The 16,790-nt window shown below is 37.3% G+C and overlaps 1 protein-coding gene across 1 annotated transcript; it reads left to right on the top strand.

Moving 5' to 3' along the window:
• Positions 1-15,264: 15,264 nt before the first annotated feature.
• On the top strand, positions 15,265-16,565 carry LOC145131401 (uncharacterized). Its single transcript, XM_079066090.1, has 3 exons — positions 15,265-15,429; positions 15,546-15,877; positions 15,977-16,565. The coding sequence occupies exons 1-3, from the start codon at positions 15,265-15,267 to the stop codon at positions 16,563-16,565; spliced, it is 1,086 nt and encodes a 361-aa protein (XP_078922216.1).
• Positions 16,566-16,790: the final 225 nt, after the last annotated feature.

The following is a 16,790-nucleotide window of genomic DNA, read 5'->3' as shown; positions in this document are numbered from 1 at the left end:
TGTGAAATGAGAATCATTGGAATTATGTTCAATCGATCTATTTCACAAAGTAAAGATCATAGACAAACTTAGTGTGCATACTTGGTGTATGGCATAACTAATGTTTGGACAAACATAGTGTGCATACTTGGTGTATGGCATGACTATTGTTTAGAAAAACATAGTGTACATGCTTGGAGCATGAGACAACTATTGTTTTAATTCAAGTATAAAGTTGATAATTTGAAACAGTATGCAATGAATAATGTCTAATGAATATGGTGATAAATAAAAGGTGTTCTATTTATATTCATAAGTTTTGATACCATATTAGATTCGATTATTCTTGTGTTTCACTTTGCATGTTTTGACTTCTAGAATAACTAGGTCGTTCTTCCTGAATGACTAAGTTGTTCAAACCATCCGCAGTCGATAATACGTTGGAGGGAGGTATTAAGGCAAGACTATCATGAAGCTGGTTTGTAGATGTCCAAGGTATTGGACATAGCAAGAGTTGCTGCAACATTCATGAGTGCTCATAAGTTCTGAGTATAGGATTAAACCCACGCTCATTTGACTCACTTCATGGAATTTATCACGAGTGATCATGAGACAATAATATCTTATATTCTTCAAACGTAGAGATATGAGTTGTTGCCTATGAGTTGGTTATACATTGATTGCACAAAAACGCATTTGGTAACTCGATGTTATAAAACGTGCCTTTGTGTATGATTCAACAAATAGTAGAACAAGCATATGAGTCGAAGTTTATCCATTCCGTTTACCCTTGAAGGGATAAAAGCAATATTTGTGGGCCCCTCGATGATTTAGTGATGACACCCCGAAGTGTTTGGCCAAGCCTGGACTGATTTGATTTGTTAAATTAGTCAGTCGTTATAAATTGGAAATCGGGAAACAACAAATGGACAGAGAGAATGATTATAATCCATGTCTCAGTCCATATGATATCTATAATGGAGGAATATATGATCCCTTATCTAATGGACGCGTCATTGACTAGATCAGAGTTCGACAACCACTTTAAGAGATACGATTGCTAGTCGGGTTTTGGAGTCATACGCAATAATATTTTTAGACTTATCCAAGTGGGAGACTATTGGATGAGATGTCTAAGCCCATAACTATTATTGGTATGTATTCGAACCGAGATTAGCATGGTCCATTTGGGTTGCACTTCACCGGAACAATTTATATGGATAGTCTTTTGAGAATAGTATGTTTATGATTTATATTAATATATTATAAGTTCGAATATATTAATATGGAATCATATTATTTAATTAGTATTGATCAAGAATTAATTTAGAATTAATTTAGTGATCAAAAGGAACTAATTAAATATGGACTCTTATATATATATATATAGCATGGGCCAAGTTCATTTAGTTTGGGCTAAGCTTGCATGGATAGTCCATGGAGTTTTAACCCATGGATACTATGGAAATGAAAGGTCATGGGTATTAGGGTTTACATGAATGTAACCCTAATCCACCACACTATATAAAGAGGTCCTTGGCACATGAAATGGCACTAGTGTGTGAGAAAACAAGAGTGGGCCAATTTCTAGTGTGCTTACTATTCTCTCAAGTTTTCCAAGGTGTTCTTGGTGATTTGTGATTCCACTTGAGGCTTCCACACTATTAGGGCTAAGCTCTTAAAGTTCAAGACTTCGAGCTTCATCAAAAAGGTATGTTATCTAACTAGACTTTTGTAGTATAGTTGCTTCATATTATGCTAGTTAGGTTAAAACCTTGGAATATCAAATATTTGCATGTATAATAGAGAAAACATAGATACAAGGTTTTTTGGGTTGCATGTACACCATAGGAGTGTTAGAATGCTCAAAATCCATCACAAACTTCCACCAGTCCTTCGCTCCCAAGCGAAGCTTGTTCAGCGCAAACCGCACCCTCAAATGCTCTGGGCATTAACAAGTGTAGAAACACCCCTCGATATCAGAAATCCATCTCATTGCAGCAATCAGATCCTGTGTTCCATCAAACTCTGGTGGCTTCGTGTTGCTGAACTCCAGGTACAACAACGAGTCACCTCCCTGGGGCCTGGCTGCAGCAACAACTGCAGTGGCTGCAGCAGCAGCAGCCTCGGTAACAGCAGCATAGCACTCATCAAATGTCTCGATCAGGGTGGTCTTAATAGACCCAAACATCTTCGGTATCTCCTCTCGAATGACTGAGGCCACCTCCTCATGAATCATCCTGCGAATCTCCTCGTCGTTAGTACCACTGCCTCCCGGGTTATGGCGCGTACCCACCATGATGTATCTGAAACTCAACACAAAAATTATCAGAGACCCGCTCAAGTATACTCACACTCGATTTCCCGCTCCTACGAGCTCCTTAGTACCCTAAGGATTCTTACTTGGGTTGCATATAAACCTGGTGTTTTCAGTAGTACGAGCCCAATACTACCTTCCACACCAAACCAGTAGTCACCCCAAGTCCTCATCCTAGGATCCTAATTCACAAGTACTCTATCTTTCACAAAATCAGACTACTCTCTCAGTAGGCTACCTTCAGGCTTATCTAAGTATCTCTCCTAGATTACCCCCCCCCCCACACCCGACCCAAGACTCAGCACATACTCAGATAACACTAATCAATAGCACCTCCTACACTAAGGCATCACAAATTAGGCAACTCTAGCCCTAGAATATGACATACCTAGCCTACCCCCTAACATGCAATTCTAATAATATCTCAAAATATTGCATAACACAAAAATAAGGTATTTTGGGAAGTCATCGTTCGGGCTCTGGCTGATTGTACACACTGCTCCAGCTCGTTTTCTCATAAAACTCTTTCTCGTTTTAGAAAAATCATTTTTTTAAATTTCTCTCAAATCCTCAGTTTGAGTCCATACACACCCGAAGGGTGCATCCGAATCCCTCAAACCAAGGCTTTGATACCAACTTGTAACGACGTAAAATTTCAAAACAAAATTTTCAATTTAAAAACACATTTGTATCAATAAATAACATGAAAAATATCACAATGTCTAATCATCAAATCTTATATCAACTGTTCACAACTCAAAACTCCTGGATCCTCTAAATCATAACTTAATTGCTGACGTGTGTACAATCAGACCGACGCTTTCCCGTGATCCTTAGAAGTACCTGGAACACATAACACATAACACGGTAAGCACAAAGCTTAGTGAGTTCCCTAAAATACCACACATATCGCGTTAGCCACTCGAAGCTAACTCAATACGACCCTCTGGTCAATGTGTTCCAGTGGAGACCCTCCGGTCCCACTACTCGGGAGGACCCTCCGGCCCTAACTCAATAAATTCATAACAATAAGCATAAACCACAAGGACAAAATACAAAGCAGTAGTAATACACACATATGGACATAAGACATCTCAGTCACACAAACTTCTATATGAACTCAAATGGTCCAGATCTGAAGTCCAAACTTCTATATGAACTCAAAACACTCAAAGTCCTCATATTAGATGGTAAGAGCCCTAGCTCCCAAAATCATGAGATCTATTCAACAAAATGAGAAAGATGCGAGCTTTATACCTCTCACAGAAGCTCTAAGGTGAAATAACCACAGATCTAACAGCCCCTTCTCATTCCTTGGCTTGGAATCCTTCCCTTCCCTTCAAAAGATGCAGCAAACACTCAAAGTTAGCTCAAATACTCTCTTCTTAGCTCAATGGCCGATTAGGGTTTTCTCTTAGTGAAGGTGACAGTTGGTGAGCCACAAATGAGGTTATAAGTGTTCTAAAATAGGCCCTAAACCCGAGGATTTAGGGTTTCATTACCCAACGCCAACTCGGCGAGTCGGGATACTGACTCGTCGAGTCCGCTCATTAACCCATGCGGCCAATCTCGACTCTACTCGACGAGTCGAGGCACCAACTCGTCGAGTCACTCAATAGATCTCAAATAAGAAATTAAAATAGTATACCTGAGAGCCCGGATGTTACACTCGTCGAGTTTATCCATAAACTAGACGAGTTCGCTCAAAGTCCAGCAGCTTAATTTATTAAGCACCTAATCCATAAAGGCATGGTCACAAAGCGTAGATCTGACTTCCTTAAACTGGAAAACCACCTAAAGTTGCTAACTTTACGTCCATACATGTTTAGATGAATCTCTTGAGCCTCAAATGCACTTAACACTCGACTTAATGCATGCATGACATCAAGATCCTTCTAAATTTTGCACCTTTAAGCTCAAGGGTAGCAAAACGAACTCAGATTTGAAAGGATGAACCCGTACACCACCTATCTTATCCATAAACTCAAAAAGGAGGCCAAAATCACAACAAAACCCAAATGAGAAGATCTAAGCTATAAACCACCAAGTTCCAGACTTTTTACCTCAAATGGTTGCCAAAAGTGTGATAGATTCTGGATCCCAAAGCTTCCCTACAAGCTAAACTAGTTCAAGCTCTTCCAAACCTTCACCAAGCACCCAAAAGCACACAAAATCCCCACAAAATCGCAAGATTTCCAACAAGAGGCTCACAACTCGATTTAGGGTTTCAGGAGGAGAAGGAGGGTGATAAGGAAATTTAAGGCCTTTAAATAGGGTGCAAACCCCTAAAAATTAGGGTTTCCTTCTAAGAGGCCAACTCGTCGAGTTGCCTCATTAAACTTCACGGCCAAGCCAACTTCTACTCGCTGAGTTGAGGCTCCTCAACTCGTCGAGTAGACCCACTAAATCCCATGATTCTTCATCTTTAACTCGCCGAGTTGGCTCTACCAACTCGCCGAGCTCAACTTGAATTTGGCATAATTCCACAATTAACCTTCTAGATTCCGAGTGCTACAACTCTCCCTTACTTAAATTAGATTTCGTCCTCGAAATCGCTCCTTGATAACACTCATATCAAAGCAACCGCCCCGATGACCATAATGGAAAATCCTGCACACAAAATGATCTTCCAAGGAAACCATAACCCAAATCGAAACTTATATCCCCCAAGATAATAATCAAAGCTTCAGCCCATGCAAACCACTTTTATACTTCTGAGACCTGAAATCTGTAATGGTCTGACTCCCCAACAGACCGCCCATGCTGAAACAAATCCATGCCAAAATCTTAACGAATAACAGACCAACCATAATGCTTCTAACTCTTATTATACCATGGTATATCCAGATCTACTGAAACCATTTTTAGATTAGTTCTCCAAGTCGGATGGCAAAGGAATCCTCAATCATTTGAATAAAACCAATCTTACCTCCCCTAAGATCTAGAACCTAAAGTCTTAATGGTAGGACTCCCTGTCAGACCTCCCTCACCGAACTGTCGCCAAGCCAACCTCGTAGAGTCTTGTACCAACCAAAATGCTTCCGACCCCTGATCACATTGCTGCTTCAAAGGGAAACAAAGTCACTGACCATACAGAGCGACATAACATTGATACTCGACAGAAGGCTCAGATAATCCTTCGAGTAAAAGATTCATCCCTGCATCATTTAGACTCAGATGAGAGCTGTGCGACAAGGTCAAACCAATTACTCTGAGATTATTTAATCCTACTGCGAGTGACTTAACATTTCCCAAACTCTCAGATGTTCCACACATAAGCATAATCTCACACCACTAATATTGCTTGAAACACTGACATTGCCCAAAACACTGATACTAGGAGCCTGAAACCTCCTTGCCTGCCCAACTTCCACAATGGTAGAACCATCCATTTGAATCGACCCCCAGTCCCCAATTGGGGCATTACCCAAACCATGAAGAATGATCCTCGAAACACACTGACCGCAACTTATCCCAAAACCAAACCATATGAAGAACCCAAAATCTTAACACCCTTGACTATAATTGGTATGTCTAAGTCTATAACTATAATTGGTATGTACTTGACCCGACTCAGCATGGTCCATTTGGGTTGCATGGCATCGGAACATTTGGATAGACCGTTTGTTAGGAGAGGACATTTGTGACATATTAATATATTATAAGTTCTAATATATTAATATGAAATCATGTTATTTAATTAGTGTTGATGAATAATTAATTTGGACTTAATTTACTGATCAAATAAAGACTAATTAAATATATGGGGATTGATTGTGTAAATCATTCATTCTTATATATGTGGGCTTATGATCCATGATTCCTTATGTTGGATTTAACCCATGTGGTGGTCCATGGATACTCCATGGAGGTTAAAACCCATGGAGCATAAGGAATGGGTAAAGTCATGGGTTACATGGTGTAACCCTAATGTGCACACTATATAAGGACCCCTTTAGTTCAAGAAATTGGCACTAGTGATACATATGTGAGAGGGCTAGCCGATTTGAACATGTATGTCTTCTTCTCTTGGTTATTCCATGTGTTGGTGATGTTGTGTGAACCATTTGAGGTGTCATACTTGGGGCACTAGGCTCTCGAGCTACATGGAGTCAAGCTACATCAACAAGGTATGTATTTCTATCTAGTTTATTACCCAAGTATCAATGTTTTGTATGCTAGTTAGGGTAATACCTTGGATATTCATATTTGCATGTATAATAGAGAAAACATAGATACAAGGTATTTAGGGTTGCATGTACACTTAGGAGTGTTAGAATGCTCAAAATCCAACAGTGGTATCAGAGCCTAGGCTTGTTTTCAATTATACTTGATGCAAAGTGCTGAAAAATGCTGAAAAAATCGATTTTCGGGCTGTCTGGGCACTGGACTCGCCGAGTCCACTGATGAACTCGCCGAGTCCATGAAGAAAATCGTCCTACTCGTCGAGTAGGTTCGTACATCTGACGAGTAGGAGCCCCAGACAACATATTTTCGAGGTTTTTGGCTGGAATTGGACTAGGAACATTACCCTAAGCTATTTTTCAACTTATAAACCTGTTTTTGATGTGGTAATGTTCATGCTAATCCAATTTCAAAGATAATTGTCAATAGATTCATGTTTTGTATTAGTTTAGTGATTAGGCTAATTACATGAAAAAGTTTGATTAAATTATCTTGTTCTTATGATTTGCTTAGATTAATAGGAATGTTATGTGAAATTGTTGTTTTCAATCCAAATTAATCTAAGAGTTGATTCTAAAATGTTTTTTTGTAACTTGTCCTCAAGTTATATGAAAAGTTACATTTAAGATTCATAAAACTCATAAAGTTTTCCATAAGTTATGAATAAGGAAGAGTCACATTCTTTTAATGGTTTAAAGTCTTCCATAACTTGTCCTCAAGGTATGGAACTTGAAGAGTTTTTTGAATTAAAAGTACTTTAAACACATAAGTTAAGGAATTGAAAAGTTTTTGAATAGTTCAAAACTTGCCCTCAAGTTTTGGAATTTGAAAAGTTTTCTTTCATGAATATTTTAATTCCAAATTAAGCCCTTAGGATTTTAAAAGTTAAAATTCAACCCTTATACTTTATAGAATTATAAGTTAATAATATATATATATATATATATATATATATATATATATATATATATGTATAAGAGCAAGTCAGTCTTACCGTTAGTAGGCCTTATTCACGAAGCCGGTCTATAAGGGGGGTATAAGGTTACTACCTATAAAATGGCAGTTTAATGGGTGTCCACTCTCACCCGCCGCTTCCTTGACTGGTGGAGGGTCGTTAGCCGAACGGGTAGGACAAGGACTATAATTCTCCCTTCATTAAAAGTATTAATGATAAATACTAAGTAACTAAAATCTTATTAATACCCAATCTTAGTTACTTAGAAAAAATGTGAATTTGGTGCTAACCCATGAAATTACACTTTGCACTTTGCTTAAGTCGGTTAGTGGAGCACGTGTGGTTAACCGACACACTAGCTTTACTTAACTAGGTAGGCAAAGGGTAACTTAATGTTTATCATAGTATCGATGGAGCGCGTGTGGTTAACCGGCACATCGATTGAGGGGTAAACATTAAGGGTATCAAGTATATTTGCATGGTTATTCACACCTTGTTTTGTGATCCTCGACATCACAGTCACAAAATTTGAGAGGGCACACTCGAGATTGAAACATGCAATTGAAAAGTTCAATGAATCTCAAAAGATCTAGGAGTATCAAATCCAATTAAAAACCTAATAATTTATTTCGTTTTTCATGGTGGAAATTGGTGAATCATCATTCGCCTACCTTCAAATATTTTATAGCCTGGATTACGGAATCCCTCTTCCAAGTTATAAAATATTGTGTTGGGTCCTAGCCTTAATATTTCATATTGGGTGTTATATTAAGGACTTTAAATCAACTATCTTGAATATCTCCCAAAAGATGTCTAGTTCAGACATCTATGATCTCCCCAAATCTCTTGGAACTTCACTTCCTCCACCTCCTCCAATTATTCTCCCTAACCCACAAGTTCAAGGTCACTCAAGCCCTATTGGCAAGCAAGGTCTATGTATGCTCACATCTTGGAGATGAAGTCACATATTGACAAGCCGGGAGAGTTGGGTGTCAAAGTCTTAAGAAAGTCGGATGTTCAATCACTTTCTAAGTCATATAGTTAGTTCCTTGGGACTACTATGTAAAAGACTGTGACATGACCCTTAATGATCTTATCTATTTGCTTGTGCTGCTGAATCAGCAATGATTTGTAGCACTGATAGAGCAAATTTGATTAGAAAATCAACTTCCCAAACTTCGATGGACTTTGAAAATGGTAACATTAGATATCCAGAAAAGATTTCTCTTCCCAATGGAAAGGGATTGGCCATAGTCAACCCGGTTGACCAAATGGTAAAGAGAAAGGCAAGTCTGAGATGGTCCAGTGCACCATTTCCAAAGAGTCCATATGTTTCTCTTGCCAAAGGAAGAGGCATTGATTGTGATGCTGCCTATTTACCTGAAAGATCATAAGGTTGATCAAGTCAAGAAGTTTGACTCTACTTAGGTAAAAGTCCAGTATCTAACTCTGTTAAATTTCTATTCTGAGATTCTCATTACATGATGTGACTGGGTCACATGTTGATGTTTTAAGAATCAAAGAAAAGTGAAGAAACTTAAAGGAAGTATATGCTGATTCTGATCGCGAAGATGGATTTCGATCGCATGGTTCGATGATCAGAATTTTGAGCAGTTGCTTAATATTGCTTAGGAATAGATAACAACAAAGTTTTCATATGCTTTTGCACTGTAAGAAATTGTTGCTTATATGATTCCATTGATAGCAGTATTGGAAAATGGATTTGTTTCTTTCATTTGTGGTAATGTCTAATTTACCAAATAAGAAAAGATTCTCATCACCCAAGGTTTCAGTTGGATAGAAACATGGAAATCATGCAAGTTGTATAGGATGATGAATGAGAATTTTCATCTTTGGAAAATTAAGATTAATTCCTTGTTCACATGTATATGTGAGTCAAGTGAAGGACTAAGGGATCGAGTACACATTCTTGTGCACTGATCAAGTCCACCACAAAAGATCGTTAAGAGCATTCGTCATGATTTACTAAAGTTAGTAAATATGGTTATACTTACAAGTTTAAGTATAATTCTGAAACATTGGAAAAGTTTCTATGTATAGCAGAACGACTGAGAAGAATCAAATTAGGCAGAAAGATAAAAGTTTCTCAAATCTGAAAAGATGGGAGAGTACTTTAGTATCAGGTTTTGTGATCATCTTAATGACTTAGAAATCATGTCACAATTAGTCCTCTAAGGAAATCTTAGTACATTCTTATGACTAAGAAGAGGAATCTTGAATTGTTGGAATGGTTAAATCAAGAAGATGAGTCATACTTCGTTCCAAAAATAGGTCTTAGAGTCATACTCAAAGACTGTAAGTTGGGTGACATATCTTAAAGAAAGGTTTTAAACACTTGTTAAATGTAAGAGTAAAAGTGTCATACTCTTGTACATTTGAAATTGGTAAGTTGTGATGTTTTGGATAAAACAAAGACCAACTAAGGCCAATTGTGTGAAGTGTTTGTCTTGATAAAGAATCCGCACTATCTCTTGAATATTTGGCAAGATAGTCTTATATGCCAAGAGGACAGTGGGAGTCTAAAAGATCCTGAAAGTATTTCAAGATCTAATCAAGAGTAAAACCTGTAGTTAATCACTAGCACATGACGCAAGGTTTATAACCTATCATGTTGACATATTGACATTTCTATGCCCATTCCAGTTGAAGTTGGCTATACATTTGAGTTCTACATGTTCTCAATTGGTTGCATAACAACTTGGAAGCAATGGCAGGCCCGGTACTGCCAGGTGGCGAGAAGTTAAGATTGCACAAGTTCAATCCATATGAGTTTGGATTTGTCACTAACCTAGTCTTGTGATTGTGGTTTTGAAAAATTCACGTGGATAAGAACACATACACCATAAAATCTAAAGGTCATAAGGTTTCTCTCCGATTCATGAAAATGATGGTGAGGAAACACTTCCACCAAGTAGATTTTAAGTAAGATAGCAATTGTGATCTTTGCATTCTCAAAGTCGTTAGTGGAGCGTGCGTGGTTAACCTGCACACTAACATGGACTTATGAGAAATGGAAAAAGTCTAAACAATCGAGACTATGATTACGGCATCCCTTTTCATAGTTCTGAAATTTTTTAGACACACCTGTGAGCGATCTAAGAGAAGGTGTATGATTTTGATAAAGACTTATCAAAGCAATATCGTATTAGAAATCTGAACTTTGGTAAGAATGTCAATAAAGTATTGATTTCTAGAAGTCCAGCTAATTTCTGGATACATGTCAAAGCTAGTGGGAGCATAAGTGTTATGCTAATAATCATCATGTTAGTGGGAGCATGATAATTATGATAGGTATTGCAAGTTAGCAATGTTAATTATGGAAAACAAAGTTTCAATTCATAAAGTTGCTGGGGTTGAAAAAGTTGTTTTGCTATAATTAAGGGAGAGGAAATTATACCTAATTTCAATTCTAAAAGGTTTAGATTGGGATTTTAATCGTCTTTAGTCAAGGTTATATATATGAATTTTATGTTGGAGTGGCTCACCATAAGGAAATTCTATATATGGGTCCATTATTTGCGTTCTAAAATTCGATTATGATTACGGCATCCCTTTTCATAATCTGAATTATGAGAACTTGGCAAATATACATAGAAATATTGTAGCAAAAGGACTGGTCTAGTATCATGTCTTTATGTGAGACATCATGAATCCTGTCCCATATGCTTGGATATAGGATCGATTGCATGTGCTATAATATTCATCCTTTCTAAATTTTCCAAATGCTCTGGGCATTAAGGGGGAAAATCTAGAATTGGATATGACTAAATTGATTAAGCAATTGTTGAGAACAATCTAAGGATTACCAAAGATTGGTTGCTCAGGGACAGTTGGAAGTATAGTGTTAAATTTTGGAAGGACCTTATTGAGTTATTCTGAAAATAGGCAACTCTTGTTCAGAAGTGACAATCAAAATGGGAATATGGAAATGTTTCATAGTTGGAAGTTATTCAATCTGTGTAAGATTAGAAAAACTTAATACAAGAAGGATGTTTCCATGGAGTTGATCTCCATTGGAATACTTTGTAATGTCTGTTGACAAGTCTTTGTGACTTTGTGCATAATCATTACAAGAGGATCATGCCTATAAGTTTAAAATCTAATAGATTTCGGTAAATGATAGGAATTTGGAATTCTTCCATTTTCGATAAGGATTTGGGAGTGTGAAAAGAGAATCATTGAAATTATGTTCAATCGATCTAGTTCACAAAGTAAGGATCATAGACAAACATAGAGTGCATACTTGGTGTATGGCAAAGCTATTGTTTAGAAGAACATAGTGTACATGCTTGGAGCATGGGACAACTAGTGTTTTAATTCAAGTATAAAGTTGATAAAACCGAAACAATGAATAATGAGTAATCAGTATGGTGATAAATAAAAAGTGTTCTATTTATATTCATAGGTTTTGATACCATACTAGATTCAATTATTCTTGTGTTTCATTTTGCATGTTTCGACTTCCAGAATAAACTAGGTCATTCTTCCCGAATGACTAAGTTATTCAAACCATCCACAGTCGGTCATATGTTGGAAGTAGATATGAATCAAGACTGTCATGAGTTGGCTTGTAGATGTCTAAGATGTTGGACATAGCAAAGAGGTGCTAAAACACTCATGAGTGCTCATAAGTTCTGAGTATTGGATTCAACCCGCGCTCATTTGAATCACTTCATGAATTTTATCACGAGTGATCATGAGACAATAATATCTTATATTCTTCAAACCTAGAGATATGAGTTGTTACTATGAGTTGGTTGTACATTGATTGCGCGAAAACGCATTGGTAACTCGATGTTATAAAACGTGCCTTTGTGTATGATTATACAAGTAGTAGAGCAAGCCATATGATTCGAAGTTTATCCATTCTTTTTACCTTCGGGATAAAAGCGATATCTGTGGGCCCCTCGATGATTTAGTGATGACAAATGTAAGTGCTCGGCCGGGCCTGGACTGATTTGATTTGTTCAATTAGTCAGTCGTCATAAATTGGAAATCGGGAAACAACAAATGGACAGAGAGAATGATTTATAATCCATGTCTCAGTCCATATGATATCTAGAATGGAGGAATATATGATCCCATATCTAATGGACAAGTCATTGACAAAGGTCAGATTTCATCGACAAGGTCAGAGTTCGACAACGGCTTTTGAGAGCTACGATTGCTAGTTGGTTCTTGAAGTCATACGCAATAATAGTTTTAGACTTATCCAAGTGGGAGACTGTTGGATTAGTGTCTAAGTCCATAACTATAATTGGTATGTACTTGACCCGACTCGGCATGGTCTATTTGGGTTGCATGGCATCAGAACATTTGGATAGACCGTTTGTGAGGAGAGGACATTTGTGACATATTAATATATTATAAGTTCTAATATATTAATATGAAATCATGTTATTTAATTAGTATTGATCAAGAATTAATTTGGACTTAATTTAGTGATCAAAAAGAGACTAATTAAATATATGGGGATTGATTGTGTAAATCATTCATTCTTATATATGTGGGCTTATGATCCATGATTCCTTATGTTGGGTTTAACCGATGTGGTGGTCCATGGATACTCCATGGAGGTTAAAACCCATGGAGCATAAGGAATGGGTAAAGTCATGGGTTACATGGTGTAACCCTAATGTGCACACTATATAAGGATCCCTTTAGTTCAAGAAATTGGCACTAGTGATACATATGTGAGAGGGCTAGCCGATTTGAACATGTATGTCTTCTTCTCTTGGTTATTCCATGTGTTGGTGATGTTATGTGAACCATTTGAGGTGTCACACTTGGGGCACTAGGCTCTCGAGCTACATGGAGTCAAGCTACATCAACAAGGTATGTATTTCTATCTAGTTTATTACCCAAGTATCAATGTTTTGTATGCTAGTTATGGTAATACCTTGGATATTCATATTTGCATGTATAATAGAGAAAACATAGATACAAGGTATTTAGGGTTGCATGTACACTAAGGAGTGTTAGAATGCTCAAAACCCCACAATAATTTGAACCAACAGCCCCAATCCCCTCTTGCTCTGCTCACAAGGAGCACCCCATAATCTCATCCGAAAAGAAAAGAAATGCCAAAGATAATCGAAATGGCCACCTTACTCAAAACAGGAAACATCCTCATGATCGGTCAAACGAAACCCCATACTTGTGAGACTGAACGGACTCCGTACACCACTAGCTCGAGAAGACCTCCGAGATGATCCTGAAGGTTACCAAAACCTGAGTCTACTATAAACCAAGCCCCCACTCTACCAGTGGGGTAAATATACCTGAAGTCCAAAGGAACAAAGAATATACTGAACAAGAGGGTAGCTGACGCATTTCTTGACCTTTAGCTGTCAGCCTGTCACCACTTAAATCTTTCGGAGAAGTCTCGCTGAATAACAAACTCAACGACCAATGGTCTAGGACACCTTGACACCTAAACCAGAGAAACTGATGGGTTTTATGCATAAGAACAATCCTATGTGCTCATACAAACCCTAATGCTTGGATCTAGGTTTCTCTATTGTACATGCATTGAATCCAAGACTTGCAAACCCTAATCTAGCATACATAATTCCTAAATTAACTTAATACATTAGATCTAGATGTTTACCTCTTCAAAGATTGGCTTAGATCTTCCTTTCTTCTTCTCTTGAGCTTAGAGTCACAATTGTAACTCCTCTAATGGATCACAAACACATCAAGCAAGAAGGCAACTTTGAGAGAGGATGGAGGATGCTAATTTTCGGCCCTAGGGTTTCTCTTGGAAGCAAGTTGCCGAAAATTGGAGCCTTGGGGTCTTATTTATAATGCAGGCTGCTAGGGTTTCAGTCTAAACCCTAATGGACAGCTTAGTCACCAAGCAGCCCAAGGAACCTTCTAGAATAAGGCCTTAGACGAAAATATGATGATCCTTCATCATAATTTCGTTCCCCCTTAGTCCATTAGGTTTCCCAGCCCAAAACTCAACTATCATACATTTGACAGTTTATGCCCCTTTATTTAATTAATCTCTTTTAGTCACCAAATTAATTCCTAATTAATTTATGACTAATACTAATTAAATAAATATGATTTCTCCTTTAATATATTATTCTTATAATATATTAATAAACCATAATATCCTCTCTCTCACATCAAATTACCTTGTCAAGTTGCTTTGGTGAAGGCAACCCAAAAGGACCATGCATAACCGGGTCAAGTACATACCAAATATAGTTACGGGCTTAGACACTAATCCAACAGAAACCAGAACCAATGTTATGTTATATATATATATATATATATATATATATATATATATATATATATATAGTGCAATATCAAATACGTTTAAGTTGTGTTTAGATGAAAATAAAGATCAAAGGTGTTTATAATTCTTGGAATTCATATTTTTCGAATAAAATATGTTACTGAGCAAAAAGGATCTCATAAAGACCAAAGAAACAAATAGGGATTAATGCTAGAAAACGTGTCGCGTACGTGCCAAACACGCGCCGCATTGGATGGCAGGTTTTGAGTATAAGGCTTGAGGGAGTGGCCGCGGTTTTGCCACTTCAGCCGCGCACACCGCCCCCTGACCGCGGTCTCCTGCGGTTTAGTCCATGGTGCGACCCTTTATAGTCGTGCAATTTGATTGGTTGGGGAGGAATCTTTGAACTGTCAACAAATCGACCGTTTAATATATTTTTTTTCTTTCCTTTTTCCTTTCTTTCCTATAAAATACTACATACACTTTATTTTTTTTTCAAACAAAAAACACCCTTCTCTCTCTAATTTATTAAAAAAAATTCACCAATCTCTCTTAAAAATGTCATCTTCTGAAGAATTTCAAGTTATTTTTGATGACGTTGTTGTGTGTGCTCAAATGGCAGAACAAACATATGAGGCTTTATGCAATAACGCAGCTGAAAGTTCTCAACAGAGAACACGAAGATATATTTTCAGAAATCGTGAAGAAGCCAACCAACGTTTGGTACAAGACTATTTTCAAGAGAATGCCACTTATCAAGGGTACTATTTTCTTAGGCGCTTCAGAATGTTCAAACGTTTATATGAACGTATAGTTGAAGATGTAACGAGGGAGTGCAGTTTTTTCAACAACGGTACGATGCTAGTGGTACACCTGGTTTCACTCCCTTACAAAAATGCATGGCCGCACTTCGTCAGTTAGCATATGGCATTCCGCCTGATGCGTTAGACGAGAGTTTTAGGATGTCTGCTAAGACCACACGAGACAGTCTCCACTATTTCTACAAAACTGTGATTCAGTTTTATGATCCAAAATATTTACGTAAGCCTACACGTAATGACATCTTACAATTGCAAGCTCATCATGCTAGTGTGTATGGGTTTCCTGGAATGATAGAAAGTTTAGATTGTCTCCATTGGGCATGGGAAAATTGCCCTACGTCATATCATGGGCAATTTACCCGAGGTGATCATGGTCACCCAACGGTCATACTTGAAGCAGTTGCATTACAAGAACTGTGGATTTGACATGCTTTTTTTGGTTCTCCTAGTTCGATTAACGACATCAACGTTCTGAATCGTTCACCTATATTTGACAACATATATGATGGATCTGCACCAGATTCTTCTTTTGAAGTGCGTGGAACGCCATATAAGTATGGTTATTATCTGGTCGATGGAATCTATCCTGAGTATGTTGTGTTTGTTAAATCGTTTACGTGTCCACATGGTTCTAGACAATTCAAGAGAGCTCAAGAAAGAGCTAGGAAGGATGTTGAGTGTGCTTTTGGAGCTTTGAAGAAACGGTGGTTCATATTGAAAAAACCAGCAATTAATTTAGGCGAGGAAAAACTTCAAGAAATCATGTATACATGTCTCATATTGCATAACATGATTATTGAAGATGAAGGAAGAGCGATATGTGCGTTTGACGAGAAAGAAACCATACCAGAGACACAACCAATAGAAATTGGTGGCGAAGAGTATATGAACAGGAGAGCAGAGATACGTTGCACTGAAATATTTCACAATCTTCGCAATGACTTGGTGGAACACATTTACGGGATTCAAAACATTAACCTTAATTTGGATCCACCGGATGACTCGGAAGACGAGTTCTCGGAGAACGACTTTATGTAGTATGCTTTAGTTATTTTATTTGTGTTTTTTAAGTTTCTAGGATTATTTTAATGTCATGTGTGTTTTTTTAAGTTTCTAGGATTATTTTAATGTCATGTGTGTTTTTTTTTTCGTAATGCAATGTAATGTTTTTTTTAATTTTCAAGTAATGAAAAATTATGTTTTTTTATTAAAAAAGAAGTTTTATTAAATTAAAATAGTTAAAAAAACACACAAAAAAATAAT

This window comes from Lactuca virosa, chromosome 8 (genome assembly GCF_052849685.1).
Source record: "Lactuca virosa cultivar CGN04683 chromosome 8, Lactuca_virosa_CGN04683_v6, whole genome shotgun sequence".
NCBI lineage: Eukaryota > Viridiplantae > Streptophyta > Magnoliopsida > Asterales > Asteraceae > Lactuca > Lactuca virosa.
Note: the sequence above shows the minus strand (reverse complement) of the source record. Positions and strands in the feature narration are given on the sequence as shown.

Bases quoted from the DNA above. Each gene is read 5' to 3' on its own strand.
- LOC145131401 (XM_079066090.1), top strand. From the start codon at position 15,265: ATGTCATCTTCTGAAGAATTTCAAGTTATTTTTGATGACGTTGTTGTG. The intron at 15,430-15,545 runs GTACAAGACTAT...GAGGGAGTGCAG, and splicing joins AAGAAGCCAACCAACGTTTG to TTTTTTCAACAACGGTACGA. The intron at 15,878-15,976 runs GCAATTTACCCG...TGGTTCTCCTAG, and splicing joins TGCCCTACGTCATATCATGG to TTCGATTAACGACATCAACG.